The sequence below is a fragment of the Prosopis cineraria genome, unplaced genomic scaffold, assembly GCF_029017545.1.
Source record: "Prosopis cineraria cultivar Desert tree isolate PC_DT_omini unplaced genomic scaffold, ASM2901754v1 PC13, whole genome shotgun sequence".
Classification (NCBI taxonomy): domain Eukaryota; kingdom Viridiplantae; phylum Streptophyta; class Magnoliopsida; order Fabales; family Fabaceae; genus Prosopis; species Prosopis cineraria.
Genome location: NW_026555344.1, coordinates 4,787,852 through 4,803,952, shown reverse-complemented (window position 1 = coordinate 4,803,952; position 16,101 = coordinate 4,787,852). Strand labels below are relative to the sequence as shown.

At 35.9% G+C, this 16,101-nt stretch overlaps 2 protein-coding genes across 3 annotated transcripts; one reads left to right on the top strand and one right to left on the bottom strand.

Moving 5' to 3' along the window:
* Window positions 1–6,342: 6,342 nt before the first annotated feature.
* LOC129290943 (leucine-rich repeat extensin-like protein 3) lies at window positions 6,343–6,915 on the top strand. The gene has a single exon (XM_054928006.1). It carries the CDS (start codon window positions 6,343–6,345, stop codon window positions 6,913–6,915), a length of 573 nt encoding a protein of 190 aa, XP_054783981.1.
* A 4,143-nt stretch (window positions 6,916–11,058) lies between these two features.
* LOC129291679 (growth-regulating factor 5-like) lies at window positions 11,059–14,818 on the bottom strand. 2 transcript variants are annotated; one of them, XM_054929158.1, is made up of 5 exons: window positions 13,171–14,818; window positions 12,779–12,963; window positions 12,192–12,675; window positions 11,745–12,091; window positions 11,059–11,540 (listed from the first exon to the last, which is right to left on the bottom strand). In XM_054929158.1, the coding sequence occupies exons 2-5, from the start codon at window positions 12,960–12,962 to the stop codon at window positions 11,533–11,535; spliced, it is 1,023 nt and encodes a 340-aa protein (XP_054785133.1). In that variant the 5' UTR covers window position 12,963; window positions 13,171–14,818; the 3' UTR covers window positions 11,059–11,532. The 2 variants fall into 2 exon arrangements, with proteins under 2 accessions (XP_054785133.1, XP_054785132.1); XM_054929157.1 differs by lacking the exon at window positions 13,171–14,818 and having other exon boundaries at window positions 12,779–13,159.
* Window positions 14,819–16,101: the final 1,283 nt, after the last annotated feature.

Sequence of the window (16,101 nt, the reverse complement as noted above, 5' to 3'; positions counted from 1 at the left end):
AATGATGCCGGAGCATCGGTCAAGCCAAAAGGCATTACTACCTACTCGTACAAGCCATGATGAGTATGAAAAGCAGTCTTATATTGATCTTCAGGTTTCACTAATATTTGATGATAACCGGCACGAAGATCAATCTTTGAGTAAAACTGGGAACCATGGAGTTCGTCCACCATTGGCATAGGGTAAGTGTCTTTGATCGCGACAGCATTAAGAGCACGATAATCAGTATAAAAATGCCAAGTTCCATCCTTCTTGCGAACCAAAATTACTAGCGCAGAAAATGGACTTTAACTGCGTTGTATTAACCCTTCCTGAAGCATCTCTTTGACCTGCCATTCTATCTCTGTTTTCTACGCCACTGGATAACGATACAATCGCACCTTAATAGGTAGTGTCCCAGGCTGTGACCGAATAGCATGATCATGATTTTGAGGATGTGGTAATCCTTTCAGATGCTGGAAAACGTCATTGAATTTGTGTAACAAAGCTAATAAATTCGATGGCTAGTCTTCTGGAAGTATACCTAAAAGTTTTGTAGGCTCAGATACAACTTCACATTGCAAAAGATAAATTTTGATCATCGCTTTTGTAGTAGAAAGACGACGAAGTTGATGTAATTGAATTTGTTGTTGGGCTTGACTATGATGGCTTTGAAAAATGACAAATTTGCCACCCATGTAAAATTTCAATATAGCAGAAGAATAATTTACTAAGTGTTCACCTAACGATGTCAACCATTGAGACCTAATAACCATGTCCGAACCTGTGATAGCTAGCACATAAACATCTAAATTCAAAGAGTGGCCATGAATCGTAGGGAGAATATTATGTATGTACCCATCACCAGACATCTTAAATCCATCTCCAATCTGAACCCATAAAGGTCCAAGAAGAGATTCAATTGGAAGTTTAAGATGATGTGCAATATGAGGGTGAATGAAATTATCGGAAGCCCCACCATCCAATAAAATTTGAATTTACTTTCCATTCACAACACCTTAGATAGAGAGAAACTGTCACATCAGCTTCAACATTACTCTGAAGAACAGGTGATTCAGGTAGAATCTTGAGCTGTACATGATCCTCGACCTCATCCAGATTAGTGATCATCATAAGCAACTGTCGATTTGGACACTTATGATTCTAGGAAAACTTCTCATCACAATTGTAACAGAGCCCTTTTTCACGTCAAAGTTGCATTTCAGCTGGAGAAATATGACGGATAGGGCGCTGAAGCTTAGTAGGGGGCATTGATAATAATGGTGTGGTCGCCAATTTCGAAATAAATCCCATACTCGCGGAGCTAGAAGAAGACACTACTGGTAGTGACATAACAGGGGTAGATTTTGAAGAAGTAACACTAAAAACAGGGGCATTCCAACGTGGTCTAGTCGGTTGAGTAGTGTCAATACCCTTATCGGCATATAATCATGCCAGAGCAGTAGCATGTAACAACGTAAGAGGTTCTTTAGCCAAAACCTCACGTGGCAACTTAGATTTAAGGCCACTAATAAAACAGTCCAAGAGAGCGGTATCATCTAAACCCTCTACAAATTAGCCAACGCCATAAAATCTTGATAATAAACTGTAAAAGTATCAGTCTATACCAACTTGAAAAGCTTAGCACGAACACAGTTAAACTTAGAGGGACCAAAATGATCCTCTAAAGCTTGCATTAATTCTACCTAGGTATGGATTTGATGTGACTTCTGTAACATCTGGAACCAAGGAATAACTGGCCCATCAAAATGCACTGAAGAAATTAAATGATACTCATTGATGTGTCATAATAATGAAAAAATTGCTCAGCACGAAAGATACAGTTAAGAGGCTCAGAACCGTCAAAGCGTGGAAAATCAAGCTTCACTTGACGCAACTGAAGTGGCTGAAGAGGTGGATGTGATAGAGGTTGGCCAGACGATGAACTGCTACCCCCAAGAACAACTCGTCGAGATTCTATAAACTGGTCGAAACGATGACCAAACGCCTCCATCTGTACAGAGAAAGAACGTATGGAAGACTCCATCTTGTCCAAGTGAGAATCTGTAAAAGCATTGTGTTCCTGATCATGCTGATCACGTTTGTCAAGACAATCAGACAAACATTTTAGCTCAGCCGCCTGTTCCTTGAGACGCGTACCATCTGTCATAACTGAACGACAGGAGGCAACGAGAGCACCAAATTGTTATGAATGAACAAGAATTCTAACATAATGGAATACACAATTTTTGCTATGGTATTATTTAGCTAATCACAGTCACAACAATACACATTCTAAAGGAGAAAATAACTGAAATGATAGAGAGAATATTCAGAAGGGAAATAACAGAAAAGAGAGAGAAATAACGTCAGAGAGAGATAAATGATCCACAATCTTCAATGCCTCTCTACTGCTCCTACCTCTTCCTTAAGTAGCTGCATTCTCTCTCACCTTCCACGTACTCTTTCTCATCCTTGAGCTACGATGCACAGGCTCCTCATGCATAATAATACTCGGACGCGTGTTACTCTGTTTTAAGCCCATATTTGTCTTGGACGTACTAGCCTCTTGATGATTGGGCTGGATCATAACATTATTTTAGGAAACAAATATGGAGTATATTTTATTTACAAATAACTAATCTAATTTTCCCATTTTTATAAATTGGTTATCTATCTCAAAAGTTTAGGTGGTATGGTTTTGTGAGAAACATTTTTTTTTTTAAACTTACTCCACCTAAAATATGGTGTTCACTGGGTTTTTCACTTTTTCTTGAATCAAATCTATTTTTGACATTCCGATGTTTTCTTTTATTAAGAATCAATTCGTATGCTACCGGTTCAAGTGAGGTCCTAAATGAAGGTAAAGTAATATTAGTAAGTTCCATTTCATTGAACCCAATTAGTGCTGGTAAAAACGTTAACTTTTTTTAAAAAAAAAGGAAAATTATTATTATTTTCAGATTATTAGATATTTCCTAATTTAAATGTAATTATAATTAATTTTAAATAGAATTTTATTATTTTTAAAATTACTACCTTCTATCCATATATTTATAAAAATGTCAAGAAGTCATTTATTTGTAAACAGTCAATGTGTAGTTTAATACTTTAGTAAATGCTCTCTCTGACATTTAAAGTTAAAGTTACCCTTAAAAATTTATAATTTTTCAATGCCAACTAATATTTCAAGAATTTAGTTTAAGATAAAGGTTCATTCTTTTCATTAAAGTATTTTGATAGAAACATCCAATGGCTTAAAATCCTTATCATAGTAATGTTGTCCAATTAAATGGAGCAATTTTACCGCCAATGTTAAGTCTTAGATGTTGACTGTCAAGTTAGCGAGAGGAAAAAGTTTAACCCAGCCACGTGATCTAACCCCTCTTTTGTTTGACCCTTCTCCTTATCTCCATGCTCACTGACAAGATTGGCAAAACTCTAGCAGATAGCGATGAAGATAATGGCTTTGCATATGTATCACTCAAATAGAGTTTATAAGGATAAGAAGGAGGCAGCTTGGACGAGCAAGGAAGGGTCGAATGAAATCATTTATAAGCCTCTCCCTCTACCTCTTTGTTTCGCAGTTTATTCCACATAGAGTATCACGTGCCACCGCCTTCTCCTCCTCCATTCCTTTCATCCGTAGGCTCTTGCATGACTCTCACAATGCTTCCTTCCTTTTTGTTAAGCTGATCAGAGTTTTTGCTGATCACGACAACCTTATTTGGGAAAGGTAGCTTCGTCCCGTCCTTTGCTTATTAGCGTTGAGCAAAGACACTTCGCTCTAACTTTGCCTCACCGTTGCCTTCTCTTTTGTTGAGGGATGTGATTCTGCCAGGTGAGGTCTATTCCAACTCGATCCTCTCGCTGTCGCCTATGCCCTTATCAACGCTGTTGTCGTTTTGTTTGTTTCTTTCTTTTTTGTTTTACAAGAAAGTGAAAGTGGCTAGGGTTGGTTTTTTTGTAAGTATTCAGCATTGGTGACTGGATTCTTCTTCTTCTTCATGTGGTAGGTGACTTGATTTGTTACATTAATCCCCCGACTGATCCTAGCTTTTTCACTTTCTTGCTCTTTCATTTGCTATTCCTTGTTCTAATTTCCATATGGCTGCCTTTCTCTAGGAGAAAGTGAACGGATGAGAAGAGAAGACAGGAAAGGGAAGAGAGAGACAAAAATGGAAGGGGTGAAGAGGGAGAAGAAGAACAAGAATGGAAATTGTAGTAGAATAGACGATGTAGATGTAATAGGTCAAGTCATTGCCACGTGTTTCAGAAAGTGAGTTTCAACTAACAAGTGTTTACTAAGATTTAATGTCGGGGCAAAATTATTATGTTTTAATTACTTAAAAGATAATATTATTATAATAATGACTTTAAGTCATTAGATGCTCCTACTAACATGTTTTAAAGGTAAAAATGAAGCTTATCCTTTAATTTAATATACAGTATCAGCATCAGTAATTTAATTATTAAATTATTCAGTCTGAACCCATCTCGATTGGTCCGGTATTGTCTCGATCATATTAGGACGTGTCTTGTCTCGACCTAAAAATAATCGGGACGAGACGGGAAAGGGGTCCGGGACGGGATGGGACATGGGATTACCATCAGGATGTCTCGTCTCGTTCCGAATATTATATATATTATTTTTTATTTTAAATATATTAATTATATTAATATAATTTATACTTATATTAATTATATCAATTATAATTTAATACTTGCAATTCTTATTTAAAACTAAAGTTTTTTTATATTAATAATTTTAGTGGCATGGAGTAAACATGGAGGTATCTTTCTTTATTATATATTAATTATATTAATATAATTTATTCTTATACTTATCTATTTAATAACTTTTATTTATAACGTATTTCTTGCTTTATTTTTAGAAGAGTAATTAGCTTAGTACATCTTCACTAAAATAGAAGAACAATGATTTGATGTTATGTTTGACTTGCCTATTATTGCTAATCTTATAGCATAAAGATCACTTGTATTTGTTATTATAATGTGTAGTTGTGATTAATACAATTCAATAATTAATTTTAAATTATTATTATTTATGTACTTGTATTGTTTTGATTTTAAACTTAATAAATTATATGATTTAAAATTTTAATGAACGTTATTATCCAAATCTTTTTTTGATATTATTGCATTTATCGGGACGACGGGACGTCCCGATCTTATCCCTGTTCCATCCCGACTCTTAACGAAACGGGAAGGGACATAAGACTAAAATTCAGTTCTGATCGTTTTTTTGGGACGGGATATGGGACGGGACATAGGACTAAAATTTAGTCTTAATTATTTTTTCGGGACGAGACATGGGACGAGAGTGTTTCGGTTCTGTCTCATCTTATAAACACCCTTAATTTAATATACAATATTCAAAGGATCCAATGTACTCAACCCCAGGCCTTCTCTATCTCATACCCACCCAAGACCATTATACCAAGATGGGCCCATACAATCGAACAGCATCTCAGTAAGAATTGGGCCCACCATGGCTGCCATGTCATCACTCCCTCTCCTCACCTTCTCTCTCTCCCTCCCTCCTCCCTCTCTCTAGTCTCTCTATTCCCCGTTTTTCTCCGTCTGTGTAAAGTCATGAGTGAGTCATGACAGGCGTAAGATTCGCTGTTGCTAGCTCATCACTCGCCTAAATTAGCCCAAACCGGTTCAATCTCCCGCAGACTTTCTGTCTCATCCCCTACCCTCCCTCCCTCTCTCGCTGTGCATCTTCCATTTTCTGAGAAAGCTGCCAATTTCCGCGCAAAATTCAATCCCGTTTGTCCTTCCTCTGCACATCAAATTCAATGCCTCCGTTATTATCCTACTCCACCTATCGCTTCTCTTGATCATTTTCCCTTTGACCCTTTCACCTTTCTCATGAAGGACCTTCATTTATGGTGGTTGAGTTGGGATTGATTCAACCTTGCACTGTTTTGCAGCCTCCTTCTTTGACCCGTTTCTTTGTTCTTCAGGTCCCTCATTTTTCTGGGGCGTGAGAACAAAACCCTAGCCACCTGATTTCGAATATTGGGGTTGTGGGTTTTTTCTTCCCCTTCTTCGGAAAAGCAACTGACCGGAGGTTTGGGGACAAACCCATACGATCCAGTTCTTCGAATTCTTTATGCAGAGTAGGAAGCTGTCGCTGGGAATGTCCTGATTCGAAGCGATCGTATGCTTGGATTCTGTTTCTATGGCAGTTCTGTTGGGAGGCCAGGATCTTCAATTCGGAGCTAAATACGAAGAAGGAAGAAAGGGTGGATACACCTAGATGCGGCAAGTCCCTGAAAACCCTGATTTTGACATTCATCGTCCTTGAAAAGGGAATCCCTTTTTTGTTGTTCCATGGATTCAACATTGTCGACCTTGGGTTTGATAATTTTCAGCATCACCTTCAGTATTTATTCTGTTATTGCCGAGTCCCAGGCCCCCTCTACATCAGTATCGCCACGTCCTCCTCCTCGGTCGTCACCTTCACCGCCGCCGTTGCCCCGGCCCCCGCATCCTTGGTCCAGTTTAAAGCCGCCACCTTTGCCTCCGCCGCCTTTGCCCCCTTTAAAGTCGCCACCTCCGACACGGCAACCTCCATTCACGCTCCTGCCATTTCGACGGCCAACTTCGCCCCCTTTAACGCCGCCGCCTCACCAATATCGGCCGCCGCCTTCCCATTCTCAGTCGCCCCATAATCTTTCTCATGCGGACCCAGGACCGAAGGTCGCAAACTCAGCGGGGAACCCCAATCGCTCCCACCATAGGCCTCCCCTGCGGCGAACATCGCAGCGGATGAACGGAGGGAAGAAGATCGGTCTTCTATTTGCGGGTATTGCGGGACTCATGCAGATTGGTGTGATTGGTTTCTTAGTTTTCAAGAGAAGGCAACTTTTAAGGACGAAGGATGCCTTTGAAGTTAGTGCTTGAAAATTTCGGAGCGAAATGTTCTTAGCAATTATTTTCATTGGGCTGGATTGAAATTCTCCAGAGTCTGGCAACAACATCATAGAAAACAAGGATTGAAAGAAACGAATCAAGGAACGAATGCTCGGGTCTCGAATCATTCTGTATATTGGTATTTATAGTTGGCGTTTTCCATGCGTTCCTTCCTACATTTATACTTACTGTCCTTTGTTTCATTACACGGCTCATAGTCTAAAGAAGTCCCCTCTTCCTCTTTGGTTCTATAGTTTTTTATTTTTGCTCTAACATGTTAACTGTACAATGATGCCAGGAAGGTTTGAAGAATTAGCTAGCAATGACAGAATTTGATTTTTTGTTCCCCCATTTTGATGTATCTGCACCTAATTTTATGACTTTATTATACATAGTGATTAAAATTTGGTGTGATCGATCATTTGGTTATTGAACTCACTGACTCTTGCTTTGGTAATGGGCGTGATGTTCTGCTGTTCTATTTTGGCTGAAAAAGCCAAGTACTACTATCAAGATTATTGGTGCTGAATTAGATAGCCGAGATGGAGTATTATATTTATCCAGCGAGGATTCACCATTTGCATTCTAATATTGACTTTTGTGTTTCCTTTTGTCCATTGCTCTCTGCCTGGTTGTCTTTCTGAATGGGAGATTTAAGAGAAATTTATCAGATGAAGTTGGAGTAGTATTGTTTGTTTGCCCGCAATGTCACAATAATTCTTAAGAAACCAAGTCTTGATGGAATTGCTGTTGAATTCTGAGGCGATAATGTATGTATAAATAACTTGTAAGGACTCAAACCTTTTGCAATACAGCATTTCAAAACCAAACTTCCTGAACTACTTTGGTTGAAATAAGAAATGAAAAAAATAGTGTTATTTTTTGTCTGAATGGTCTATTGTATCTGTATGTGACTTTAACTGGAAATGGACTGTGAATGCCGAGGAAATGCGCATTTTCAGTGCCAGTCTATGACATGACTACTTCCTGAGATTCTTCCGGCCCTGATGAAGCTTTACCTTTTGTAAAATTCTGCTATGGTGGATGAATGTGTGGCTTGTGTTTGGAGTCAAAATTAAAATGACTGGTGGGTGATTGAGTCATCTATAAGATGTACTACTTTGATGGTCAAGCACAAGCATCATGTTTCCGACTGGCTTTTGGGTGTTAGAAGATTGACTGATTATTGTTTTAGTGATGAATCTTAGGTTTAATTAATCTTGTGAAAGCTATCATGAGAGAGATGTGGCATGCATGTATTTTCTTGTACTGATTCAGATTCATGATGTTCTTAATGAAATATAATTTTGAATTGGGTATGAATTCATGCTAGCTTAGGGACAGGTGAGTGAACAGGATAATAGGAGTATATGAATTTACTTTGGTTCAAATGAACTTTTGGCTCCTCTGGTTTCATGCGAGTTTCAAATTAGTCCTCATGATATAAAATCAGACCTTGTTTTATTTTGTGCTTGCCACATAATTTATAGAAAAATAATCCCAAACTCAACAGTTTGTTGAGTTAGATGTTAATTTGCATTTAGACATAGCTTCCAGGTCAAAAATTGTTTGATTTGGTGATGTATTGTATTCAGTTGTGGCGGAGGCAAAATTTGCCCTATTCTATAGAATATAAGGTTACTGTTGTTCGTGAAATTAGAGAAATGAAATTGAAACGTCTGAGACTTTAAAAAAAAAAAAAACTGATTTCGTATTTAATTCGATGGCCTTTCACTTTATCCAATTTTATAATATTCTTCACCAATTACTGGTCCTTCGGTATCATTTCCTTAATTCGACGATTCATTAACTGCCATTATGTCTCTAACAAGTCGTAGCGTGTCATTTTTCCTTCATGCCTTCTATCTTTGATCGTAATTGTGGAAGAAATACAGAAGCATAATCTGAGAAATTGTTCTCCCTGAAAAATGGTTTGGAAAAGTAGTGTGTGAGAAAATAAAGCATGCGTGTGAGAATATATATATATATACATATATGTATGTATATATATATATATATATATGAGAGTTTTGGACTTAGGTAGTAATTGGGAATGAGGATCTAGAGACTGGGTCATTTAGGCCATGTTTGGTATGATGGAAGAGTTTTTAATGGAATTGGAATCGGAATCGGAATCGGAATCGGAATTGGAATTGGAATTGGAATAGAATTGGATTTAAAAGTGTGTTTGGTGTAATGATGGAATCCTGATATAATTTTAATAAAATATAAGTATTTAAAATAAGAAAAGACTAAAGTGTCCTTTTTAAAATTAAAAAAAATTATATTGGAGGAGAGAGAAGGGGCAAATTGGAGAAAAAGAACCATGGAATTGGATTCCATGATGCATACGATGGAATTGGATTCCATCAAATTTCCTTGAATCCTGATTTCAAAGAATCATAATTATTGCATACCAAACACACATGTTAATAGATTCCATGTCTAATTTCATTTCTTTCTCCATGATTCCAAACTATCAAACGGGGCCTTAGATGTGTGGTGCTACATTTTAATTTCAAACTTGTGCTGCATATGTGAGCCCTCTAGAATCTTTCCCAAGATTGAAGTGGAGGGTTGTACAATCCTAATTAAGTAATTAACAAAAGAAAATAAAGAGAATAGGGAAAACATTGATTGGAAAGAAAGTTGGCTTTAGGAAAATGTATTATACATTGTGTTGTTGTAGACTAGTCCTTTTCTGAAAAAGAAATGGAAAATACATTTTAAAAAACAGAGATAGGTACATTTCTCAATTTTTTTTAAAGTTTTATTTTATACCAAGGTACCAAACATTGCAATGATGTTATTTAATACTGGGGACTTTGTTTCTTTTCACTATGTTTGCACTTCCACTACAAATTTGAATTATTTAGTTTAAATTTTAATGATACAAATTAATAGGTTAAAGAATATTTTTTATCATTGAATTTTATATGAGATTTTAGTTTGATCTTTTAATTTTATAAAGCATCTTTTTAGTTTTCTAATCCTAATATTATTAGTTTTAAATAATTTTTGTGACAATTATTATTATTTTAAAAAAATTAAACTTAATATATTAACATTTGATAATATTTTGTCAATATTTAAAATTTAATATAATTTTTTTTTGTTATGAAAGTAATAATGTTAAAATTAAATGATTGAAAAAATATTTTATAAAATAAAGGGATTAAAATAAAATTTTGTCTAAAATTAAAGAATTAAAAATATACTTTAACTCAAATTAGTATGTACTTTTAAAAAGTATCTCTAAATCATCTAATTCAGTTTAATGGCATAGATTTGAAATGTTTCCTCCATTGTAATGAAAATCGGATATCCCCCCTTCTGGTTGGGACCAACGGTGTATGGAAATCCTTTAAAGTTTACTGTGATAGTGGCCTAGCACCGAACAGGAACTGTTATGAGATCTAAAATATTATAATTTTTATATAGCAATTCTCTCTTATTTTTTTTAATATATAACTAATAATATTCAAAGTCAAATCAAGATTGCTTGCGCGTTGTACAAGGAGCGAATGTTAATAGTTGAAGCAATGTACATATTTAATTGGTAAAAAAAAATTCGGTGGGCCAACTCACTTAATCCAATTGGTGAGTTTCAACCCATATATATATATATATATATATAACCAATCCATTGGGCCGGTTAACTCATTTGCACATTTTCATGGCTCCATCAAATGAGCGATCCAACGTTATTTTAAGCAACAGAAAATTTGCTTCCAATTACATTTTAATAAGTAACAAACATTGATACAATTATCAAAGCTTCATATAATAAGGATAAAATATTACACTATCATGGGCCAAAAAAAAAAACAGAAAAAATAATTTATTTTCTACAAATCACTCTGTAAAAAAAAAAAAATTAACCATGTTCACGAAAATAGATGGTGGGAGACATTTTTCTCTGTGTATATATATGTATGTATATGTATATATGTATATATGCATGTATGTATATGAAGTTAGATAATATTTTTGAATAAGACAGGAATAAATTATAATTGAAGAAAAATATAAAGTAAATTAATGCGGTTTGCTCATTCAAATGGACGGACACTGAAAAGCACAATGCAATAGCAAGTTTTGAAAGTGCAGCATCAAAACCTTCTGTGAGGTCAAGTTGTCCATATAGATGTGATACAGAGAATTTTATGGTAAAGGTACAACATATATATATATATATATATATATATATTGATAGCACATGTTGTGTTTGGGTCCATAAACATATAGAGAATAAGCAAAAGTTACAGAGGCAATTTGAATTGGAAAGCAAAGTGCAGAACTTCACACAAACAACTGAAGTTGCTTCCTTTCTTTAATTTCCCTCCGGTCCACACAACTCAGTCAAACAAAATCAACACACACACAGAGTGTGCGCAAATAGGAGACATGTTTTCTTCAGAGGGAAGCAAGAAAGTATATTTAGATATCAACCTAAAGTAAAGACACAAATCCAAGTGTGGGCCCCCACATTCCTCCATAACAAACATTGCTGCTTTATCAAAGGTAAGCTCCCCTAGCCACCAGACCTTTCATCTTTATCTCTCTCTCTCTCGGCCGTGTCCATTATCATCACACATGACCAAAACGTCATTCATCTGTAGAGGAAGAAAAGGAAGAGGCTAAATAATACAATTACTTTAAGAAAAATCTTATATTGATGATGGGTTTTCTTTATTAATTTAACTAGAAGGATGGTATTGAATGTAAAAATTGGTTTTTTTTTTTTTTTTGGTTTGGTTCTATAGAACAGTTAAGAGGTGGGGCATTTAAAGAACTAGCACAGTAATAATGATCATCACCTGTGGGGATTCTGGAGTTGGAAGCGAGATCGAGCCAAGAATCTGTGTTCTTTTGAGTCCACTGATCCCCAAAGAAGTGGTGAAGTGGTCTCTGGGCAGTTTCAGTGCTAGTCTCTTTCTCACTTTTGCTTGGTCTTGGTGATTTGAAGTCGGTTCCTAGAACAAAACAATGTTGCTCTTCTTGTTGCCTTGGATTACTGTCATTATCACTGAGGCTTTGAAACTGCTGCGAGCTTGAATAGGATTTATTGTAGGAGCTCATAGATAATTCGTGGTATGAGTCGTGGAAGCTTCTTGCAGACCCTGAAGCTTCTGGGAAAAATGCCCTTTCGTCCACATGAATATTTCTGCTTGAAAGAATAAAGTCAAAATCAAAAATAAAAAAGAAGGTCACCATCTAACCAAAGAGAAAGAACAAAGTTGCCAACTTTTTTGTTTTACACAAACCTATAGTCTTTTTCATCATGAGAATAAGATCCAGAGTCCAAAAATAGCTGATGGGTAGTGTTGTTTTGAGATGAGAAATCAGAATCAGGAGGTCTCGAAGAGGTTGAATGGGTGTAAAAGAAGGGATTAAGAGAAGAATTTTGGTAAGGATATTGGGATGATGATTCGGAGAAAGGGAAAGAGGAAGAAGAGATTGAGGATGTGGCGTTGTTATTGGGGTTGCTGCTCATCATGGAAAGACCTCTGTTAAGGCTATATGGTGAGATTGCTTGCGAGGTGTTTGTGGTAATGCTGCTTGTTGATGAAGGAACTTCCACAGGCTTTCTTGAACGGTTTCTTCCTCTGTGCATGTGTTTTTCACAGTATTTTGAATCTGGATATGCTTCCTTAGAGCATCTCCACTTCTTACCATCTGTTCTTCTGCACCTTCCTGGCTCTGGATCAATTTTTCTCCCAAAACCCATCTCAAAACAGCCCCATCCCACTGCATAATAGGCATACAGAAAGTAATATATCAAATAGCATAGAACGAACTATAAGCTTTGAAACAAAAGAAATATGAACTTGCTTCTTCTTCACGTGCTTACCACCCGGATGGTGAGTAAAAAGCCTTGAAGATATTGAAGAGTCTAGGCTTCTTTTGATGGAGTAAATGAGATCAGGTGGGATCGGTGTCCCTGAGACCATGTATTTGAAAACAAGAGCTTGTTGTTCAAGTTCTTGCCACTGAGAAGCTGTGAAAGGAGGCCTATTTCTTGCAGTATTCATCATTCTTGATTCAGACAAAAGAGAGGAATATAAGTTTCTCTTCTACACACTGATGAATAAAGAACAAGAGCTCAACAGGCTTCAAACAAAGACAGAAAAAGATAGAGGATTGGTTCTATAAGTTGGGGCTGATAGTTTTTTTTTTTTTTTCCAAAGGGCAGAATCTTCTTCTGTGCATGGATGATAGATAGAGAGATGGATAAATAGATACCAATGGCTCTGATGATATACTTCTTCTGGCTTTCACTGCCACCTCCTCTTTATTTCTTTATGTGCTGTGAATGAGTGAGGGAGTCTGTTCTTATTATTATGACTGCACCGCCTGCAGCTACTGCTTCTGTTTTTTCTTCTTTCTTTGCAGCTGCCTTTGTTGTCTCTGACATCTTTTGCAGAAATCTATAAACAAATGTACAAAGAAAAATAAAAAAAAATAATTCAAGTGCAGGTTAGTCCATGCACCTTAGGCTCTGCTGTATTGACATCACAGTTATGGAAAATAGTGCCATCTGATATTATCATGTTATTTTGGAACTTATTTTATGGTAAAATTTGTGACACGTCTGACCAAATATTGTCCACTGAAATAATAAATTTTGACCTTTGGCAATATAAACAAAATGTTATCATATAAAAAGTTATACCGTAAAATTGTTAATTATTATCATGAGCAGTGTAACACTGTAATGTAAGCTGCTGAGCTGAAGAACGCCAGTGGTCATAGCAATCTCTTTTGTAATCCGAGGGTATGTGTGGTAACTTTTTGAACAAGAGACAGTCTCGTTCGTGTCATTTTAGATCTTTTTTGGCTTAGTATGTGTGGCATGATCTGGTTGATGGATATTGAAAGCCTTAGAGCTATAGCTGAAACCTGCTTTATTATTTTTTTTCTCTGGTACGGATTTGATGCTTTCGCTTTTTACTTTAACTTTTCTCACTTTCATCATCTATGTAGATATTGGGTTACAGTCAATTTGGCCTCTTTGGGTACCATCATCATAACCCTTTTCAAATGTTTGCCCATTAAATGATTACCACAAGAGGAAGCTTGACACATCACACTTCCTTTAGCCCTTGATATTATATAATTAGTAGTTAAAGGTACTCATTGAAGGATGATTAAGAAATATTCTCTTGGAAGTTTAAACTCCCATCGTGTGGTAAATAATCAAGAAAGCCATTGCATGCTTGATAATCTTTTTCCAAAGGAAGCAGGGGTCTTCCTCTTAAAAAGAACTTAAAAAATAGACTTACTAGTAACTTCATCATAAACTAGCATGAGTTTTTTTTTTTTGTTAATTATTCTTCTTCTCTTATTTTGCGTGAATAGTGGAGGTAGAGAGACAGTGCAGGGAAAAGACTATTGGGTACAGGGAGGTTCGGACTTGTTTGCTTGCAATTCAAAGCACTTGTCTTTCTCTCTGGCAAGTTGTCAGGAAAGTGCACTCTGAGGTTAAAACTGTTCACACACTCTGTTGCTCTGCCCCATAACACATGCTCTCCCTCCTTTACTAATGTGCCACACCTAACTCGCCCCTTTCATTCATTTCCATTTCCTTTGAGCACATCTCTTTCCCATTACTATTACTGTATACTAGTCCCCCTCATCACCTATCTTCCTTCTGAAGAAGCATTTGCTGCCTCACTGACTCTCTGCAGCTTCACAGCAGCTCTATGCCTCACCTGGGATCTTTTCCCCTTTTTTTTTTTTAGGGTTTTGACTGTTTTCTGACTAGTCTATATACACTTCCTGACTTGTATGATTTGATTAGCATAATTCATTACGAACTGGGTTTCACCAAAACCAGACTAGTCTATGTTGGGTTTTTCTTAACTTGTCTACAAATTCAAAGAACAATTGTCACTCAAAATATATCTCAGATACTGGGATTTTCTCTTTTTACGGGATTCAAACTTGGAAAATTTTTTTGCACATGTAGTGGTGGTCTATTTACATTACATGCAACCATCAAAGTTTAATCGCTTTGATTCATACATGCGGAGTCCCCACACATAAACCCACATGTATATGCATGCATGTATATCATATGTGGACAAGAATTGGTCTTCTGTAGTCTGCATGCTTTTCCTGGCTTGTATGATGTTTTTTAAACATAACTTGTTATGAAATGGGTTTGATCACAATCAGACTTGTCGGTACTGTCATGTTCTGATTTAATGTCTAGAGAAAAATAAAACGAATATTATTGTAAAGGAATATTCAGATAGAAATATGAGAGCATGGGCGTGGAAGTACCAAGACTGCAAATCTGCAATATTTGCGAGGTTGATATGTCTCATTAAGACAATGATTTGTTTAGGTAGCTAGGTAATTAGTATCACATCTATAGATTAGACTAGATGAGTGAGCCAGCAATGAATATGTTTAATATGGTAGGTACTGTCTCTGAATCTTGTAAGACAAACCCATTCGTGAGTATAGATCAAAAACAACATGGTAGGCACTAATCCAAAATTGCTTTTTTGAGTAAAATGCAATAGAAATTATTTTTGAAGATCAATAATAGAGGCAAATTTCATGGATATATAATAATGGCATGCCCGGCACATTATTACTACTGTGTATGATAACCGTCAAGATTATTTCATTCAAGATTTTAAATACTCACTTCATTTAAAAATATAAGACATTTTTAATTAAATCTCATCTTAATAAAGTAGTTATTTACTTTTAAATTAAACATATCTTTTTATATTTACCCCCTATTAAACATCTTATAATAAATATAAAGTCATTCATTAATAGAGGCACTTAAAAAGAAAAACAATGATTACATCTCAAAAAGACTAAAAATGTCTTACATTTTTTAACATACAACTCCTCAGAAAATGTGTTATATTTTTTAACGGAGAAAGTACTTTATATTCATGTGTTCATATATTTGATAAAATAAATGGCACAAAGGAATCGAATACACTGTATGCATTTATTATGAATGTAGAGGATCCAAATTTTTACTCCATCTCATGTAAGTATACCACATTGAGCCAAACAAAATTGGTTTGTGTGGAATTTTACATAATCAATACAAATGATCGTTCATAAATTTGAGAAAAATCTTATATACGGCTGTGAGATACTGAGTATTTTTGAAGATGGAGGATTAAACCAGAACCTGTAACA